Below are 6,591 nucleotides of genomic sequence, written 5' to 3' on the forward strand. Positions count from 1 at the left end.
CTTCGGCTTTCAGCACGGCTCAGCCGAGCTGATGCATATGCGTTCGGCTCGGCTGAGCCGCTCGGCCATGATCGGGAGCTGTACGGGCTATTGTGAATAGCGCGTACAGCATCCCTTCGGTTCTACTGAACCGAAGGGGTCCTGGAGCCGAAGCTAGCCGAAGGATTGGCCGAAGCTACGGCCAGATCCTTCGGCAGCTTCGTGAATAGACCCCTTAGTTTTCTTTGCCATCAATCATTTTGTCCCTGCACTTCATGGGAAAGAACACATCACTGGGATCTTTTTAGATGTGTCTGCAGCCTTCAACTGATCATCAGGGTACACAACTAAAGAGGCAGCACTCAATGGCCAACAAGAGGAAGCAGACACATCTAAAGGGATCCCAGGGATGTATTGTTTCATATTCTTTTGAAAAAGGTCCGAGGCAGAAAACTGTAGTGTTTATAGAAGACCGCCGGCTCCTCCCAGCAAAGAGCAGCCAATAGACCCAGGGATGACATTGCTGAGTCTCAAAACAGGTATTTCTTTAAAAAAAAAATGCATGTTGACTGGGGGAGGGAGAACAGGGAATGGTATTCTATAAATGCACTGCACTTTATTGTTTTATCAGCTTTATTGTTTTATTAGCTTTATTGTTGACTGCAAACTTACTATTGTTTTCGCCTCTCTGCTCTGTTGATACATTTGTTAAGGCTACAACAGTAGTAAAATTAGCAAGTTAGAGATATGATAAAAGAAAAATACACTGCCTGGCCAAAAAAAAGTCACTACCTGGATTTAGAGTATTGATCTAGGTTTACATCAGTTGGTCAGGTCTAGGTTCAGCAACGTTATGTGGCAAAAAAATTAGGTCAGCTGTCCACCTGAATATACTGAATGACCAGGTTTTACCATCAATGGATTTGTTCTTCCCTGATGGCACAGACATATTCCAAGTTGACAATGGCAGGATTCCTCAAGCTCAAATTGTGAAAGAATGGTTCAGGGAGGAGGAGAGATCATTTTCACAAATGGATTGGCCACCACAGAGTCCAGACCTTAACCCCATTGAGAATCATTGGGATGTGCTGGAGAAGTGGTCCAACTCTCCCATCATCACTACAGGATCTTAGTGAAAGATTAATGGATGAAAATAAATGTTGTAAAATTGCATAAGGTTATGAAAACGATGCTACGGCAAATGCGTGCCGTAATCAAAGCTAAAGGCAGTACAACAAAATATTAGAGTGTGTGACTTCTTTTTTTGGCCAAACAGTGTACAAAAGCAGTTACAAGACTTTGATTTAATTAGAGCCATTTATATCACTCTTCTCTATTTTCTTCTAGTCCTTCAACTGAGAATGCAGCATCGGCGCTCACAAGAGCAAATGTCTGAGCGAAACTTGATCCCACGTAAGTTGTTGGTGACAAAACTACTTTGCAGCAGTATACATACCACACATGCTTTCCCTTGGCAAAATATCTGCAAATATCTTAAGATCACATTAAGAACATGGGGCAGAATACATAGGGGAAACTTTTAACTAATTCACATATGAGCAACATAAAATAGCATTCTACCTGCAACTTCATGTCCAGTCTTTTGTGTCTTGCAATGCAATGGCAGACCATTCAGGGTAAATCAACTGCCTTAATGCAACACATTATTGTGATAAACACTGCAGGACAATGCACCAGAGAGGTGTGAAGGGGACCTCACACTAAAGGCATTACAGTGGAGGGCCAGTTTTCAAACATATTTGGTAAACAAGACACATTTTAAAAAAGTGATACGCAATATTAAAGTCCAACTCTAGCCAAAACATTTTACTTGTTTTGGATAGAGCGGGTATGGGTTAGAACCTCAGGTTTTTACTGCTGTCTTTATACCTATTTGGAAGACATTCCCCCTCTCTAACAGGGACACAGACAAAACACTTTTTCAAACTGTACTCCCTCATTTCTTGTACAAAAATCACAGGGACAGGACGCAAGGAAAAATCTCCCTCATGGGGTCACAGAAACAATACAAACCTGAAAAAAATTAACTATTTACCATCAGTGGTGTCCCTAACCTTTTTGCCACCTGAGGGGGAGGGGGGCGCACACAATCAGAGCAACGGGAGGTTGGTACAGGAGACAGCCACACCAGACACGAGAGCAATGCTACCCTCTGCAGACTCTGCATCCCTTGGCCCGGCTCTTAGCAAACTGGGACACTTTGGCCAGCGTCCCACTGGGTGGTATGCTGGCCTAAGATTCCCAGGTTGGTAAGAGCTGTGAAGGGAGATGCGTATGGCCCTTACACATATCCTTACCCAACTCTTAGCAACCAGGAACACACTGGCCAAAAAGGGGGTGGCAGGCACACTGCAAACATTGTGCTCCCCCTATATGACCCGAAGAGAAGCTGCCTGAGACAACTGCCTCAGACTTCCTCATTAAAGGGATGGCCCTGTTTACCATTCTCTCCAAACCTAGACTGGGCTGTTGCAGACATGTCCTATAGATGAAACTGCTCCTTGGATCTTGAAACCAACTATTCATTACACAAAATATGCACCCATTCAACAGCAAATCCAGCAATGGGACCCATTAACAGCAACAGGCTCAGGTGGTGATAAAACTCACCTTGCACCTGTCAGCAGTGTTAAAACTGACTAAAAGCTGAACTCTAGACACAAAAGCTTTATTTTAAATATATTCCCCAAAAGCCACAAAGGATATAAATCCACACTATGTGCACCAAATGCACTTGCAAACCGAGGAATCAGCAGTGAGATTATCACTGCGCAGCACATAGTCTATGCAGAGAGCATCATTGTGGGAGGGACTCAGCAGGCCCCATCCACTGCAGACTGCTTAGAGGAGGGGGAGGATACAAGACCTGTCATCCTGCACAAGGAGAGCTAGCAGAACTGACTGATCTGTATTACAAAGGAAAAGTTTCACGCTGGGTTACTGCACAGATCTAAAACAAATACACCAAGTACACCAACGGGCATATTTATAAAGCAGTAAATGTGACAATAGGTAAAGTTCAGCTTTAACACCTCACAAAATATTATCAAATAAGGCTAATTGTACGAACAACTTATTATGTACGTTTGTGATTTTCTTTTCACAATTTACCAAGTTGTTAAAAATAGCAAATGTAATTGTTTATTATTTTTGAAAACTGTAACATTTGACATTTATTTAAACTGTATTTTATCTCAATAAACAGGATACATTTAAAAAGAATCTAATGCACACTTTCTATATTAAACTTCCAGCTGGAAATAAACCACAGACAACTTTCTCGGAACAGAATGGCAACTTGGGACAAATAAAAGTAAGTGCACATTTTATATAATCTTATAATCCAATGCAGCTTTCAATGTCTTTCAGATTCTGTAGAACAGGATGCCATGGTAAAACAATGTCTTATCTCCTCCACAGACAGAAGACTTCATGAAGTGCAAGTCTCAGAACAAGCTCCACAAAGTGGCTGCAGTGAAGATGCCTTTTTCTGAAGGTTGGAATTGTTTTTGTCACTTTGGGAGGTGGGTTTGTAACATTATGCTTTCATGAGGACTCCACGAAATGATTATCTAAATAGGAAGGTAAAGTGTGTCTGGGGTAATCTGAACTAATAATGTTCAGCTCATTATCTGTCTCCGAGTGCCACATTTTCTGCTCCAGTTCACCTCCAACCTCTCTGGCTTGAAGTTGGAAGGTTCAGGTAGTTTGTAGTTTTAAAACCATATGCTTTGGCGGGGTGTCTTAAGCTGGAATTACATGGAGACATACAAAAACAGCAAACAGAGGAGTGTGTCCAATCACCCTAACACCCTGCCACACTTAACTGACCTTTCTGTCTACTAAATTCCTTTCAGTGGAGTTCCCCTTGAAAGCATTTACTCACCAAGATCATTGAGTTCCATGTGTCTATCAATTACAGTCATTGGATGGTATATACATACAGTATACAAACATAATACACATACTGTATATAGCGTAGACTATATAAACATTGCCAAATGTAGTTGGTGGACACTTTGATGAAGATCATCCCAGGTGCACTGCAGTCAAATGTTCAATTGATTAATGAGGTAGAGGTCAAGGCACTCAGAGGTCTTGCAGGAGGAGAAATTAGAGTGAACAGCGAAAGTTTTCTCGTGTCCAACAATTCATTGGGGATTAGCCCCTCTTTATCTTGGCCATGAGATGTAGAGATAGTATACGGAGATGCAGCAAACTGTGCATCACCACAGTCTATCCAACAGTGTACAAAAAGCACTGTTGGTATGTGTCCTCCATTTAGGAAAGGGGCACAGCTAGGATTACTTGCAGAATTTGTAACAAACTATACTCTCAATGCAGATAACACATGGAGAATTATGACAGGAAAAAACAGGCAACAATAAAAACCACAGCTCAGACTGCAATAAAAAAGGGTTCCAACCCAACCCCACTGACTAAAAAATGTTGCTGTTTCTGCCCTCATTAAAAAACAGAGATTTCCCACCACTTTCTGTCCCGGACATGATGCAAGAGGTGATTTGTTTACTTAAACACCTCTCTTTATTTATAGATGTACTATCTGAATCGGATGAACTTAAGGAGAAGAAGGCTCGGCTGGCTGAAGATCTGAATGAAAAGATACTACATCGGCCAGGACCTCTGGAGCTGTTAAAGAAGAACATCCTTCCACTACCTACCAACATGAAAGATGGAATAAAGGGTGAGGTAGTACTCTTTTTGAGGAGATTGTACTATGTAAGTACTGTAAATTCACAGTAAGAACAGGCTGACAATGCTAAGCCACTGCCTCACAATTAGCAGCGGCATTGTGAGCCTGGTGTGTGCACCCTTTCATTTGGTCATTGGACTGCCTATCAGATTGGCAACCCGACAGCAAACTGAAGGGACACAGAGGGCAGGCTGACAATGCTGCTGTGGTGCCATTGTGAATACAGCACAGACACTTTGGAACATTAAATAAAAGTACCACAAGGTTTAGGTTATATATATTCATGTTTAAATGAGCGGATAAACGTTAGAGCATCAGTCAGGTTTTTATTGCCTTCTGTGCCTCCTCTGTTTGGAAGGTCTTTCTTTACATCCTATTGGGGGAGGAAGTGATAGGTAATCTCTGAAACAGGTACACAACCAAAACACATCTATGTAGAGTGAGGAAGGATCAGAACTTCTGACAAGTCTTTTATGTTTTATTGCTGTCTATGCCCTCTTCACCCCTGTTTTGTTTGTAGCGGTTACACAGAGACTGGAAATAGGGGAAAGTCTCCCAAATGGGGTCGTAGGCAGAAATAAAAACTTTATAGAAATTTGAGCTTTTCCCCAATCTATCCAAGGCTGAACTTAAGCTTTCAAACCTATATTGATTGCATACTTGGGCATCGAAATATATCCTTTGATGAATTCAAATGTCAGTCTCTGACGGTATTTGATCTTTAATGCGCTTCCTCTTTTTCTTTCAGTAGATCAGATCACGATCTCTTCTTCTCCTGATGCTTTTTCCTTTGATGATGACATCACTAGCTCTTCCTCTTCCTCTACTTCCTCCTCTCCTCGCTTTGCACCTTCTCCTGGTCTTTCAGTTAACTTGTCCCCAACATCTACCAACACTGCATTTCAGGTATGAGGAAAGATAAGTCTTTCAGTACGCAAAGTGTCAGTGCCACAGTACATGTCTATACGCTGCAGTATTTGTCACTGTGGGGGAATTTTGTTTTGAGTTGTACCATGTAATACCGCCAGATGGAAATATAGCTTACATCTATGATAACTTATGTAGTGTTCATTTCTCTTTTTTTAATTGGCCTCACCAACCACTAGCATGCCTAACATTTGGTCCCTCACAATCTGAAGCATGATTGTATAGTGTTATGAATACAGTAATTGCCAGTCAGCAGGCGGCCACATTCATTTGTTGAGGCACTATAGATCTGACTGAAAAGGGTTGTCAGTTTCCAATTGTATTGCACCATTTTCTTAAAAGACAGTAGACACTTATTGTGAAAGAGCCCATATTTCAATTAATATAGAAAAGCAAGATAAATGATGAAAGAGTTTTGTTTAATATAAATATATGGGCTTTATCACAAAAGGTTTCTCATGTCTTTTAGGAAATTGAGGCAATGCAATTTAGATATCTGTTTTGCTGTTCAATATGTGTTTTGTGAAATTTCACAAAGATTAAATAGAGAAACTGAACCAATATAGCACTGTGCCGACCCCTGTGGTACTTTTATCATAGCTACTACTGTTAACATGTCCTTTTTTAAATTCTACATTCATACAGTTCTATTGATGACTCTGATAACACTCTCCAGTGTAATGACAGGTTTTGTGCCACGAGGAGCATACATATAGTCTGCATTCATACCTTCAATTTCAGACTTAAGAGAGTTATTATTTTGTTCCAGCTGGATCTTCCCTGTATACATGAGGTGAACCAGCCAAGTTCAGGAACAATCATAGAGACTGACTCATTGGCAACCAATAGGTCAAGCACTCATCTTTCAGCACAGACTTCATCTGGGGTTCCTAAGGTATTGTACAGCTCTGCACAACAAATACATATGTCATAATATATATATATATATA

General features: G+C 41.0%; 1 protein-coding gene across 1 annotated transcript in view; it reads left to right on the forward strand.

Annotated features, from left to right (window-relative positions):
* Window positions 1-6,591, forward strand: part of LOC108785345 (myocardin-like) — a 48,532-nt gene that overhangs the window by 31,867 nt on the left and 10,074 nt on the right. The window contains exons 2-7 of the mRNA XM_018554398.1: window positions 1,327-1,392; window positions 3,255-3,313; window positions 3,421-3,496; window positions 4,556-4,705; window positions 5,466-5,620; window positions 6,411-6,536. Of these exons, the coding sequence (XP_018409900.1) occupies window positions 1,327-1,392; window positions 3,255-3,313; window positions 3,421-3,496; window positions 4,556-4,705; window positions 5,466-5,620; window positions 6,411-6,536 (632 nt within the window). The remainder of the gene's footprint in view (window positions 1-1,326; window positions 1,393-3,254; window positions 3,314-3,420; window positions 3,497-4,555; window positions 4,706-5,465; window positions 5,621-6,410; window positions 6,537-6,591) is intronic.

The sequence above is a fragment of the Nanorana parkeri genome, unplaced genomic scaffold, assembly GCF_000935625.1.
Source record: "Nanorana parkeri isolate BGI_ZX_2015 unplaced genomic scaffold, ASM93562v1 scaffold156, whole genome shotgun sequence".
NCBI lineage: Eukaryota > Metazoa > Chordata > Amphibia > Anura > Dicroglossidae > Nanorana > Nanorana parkeri.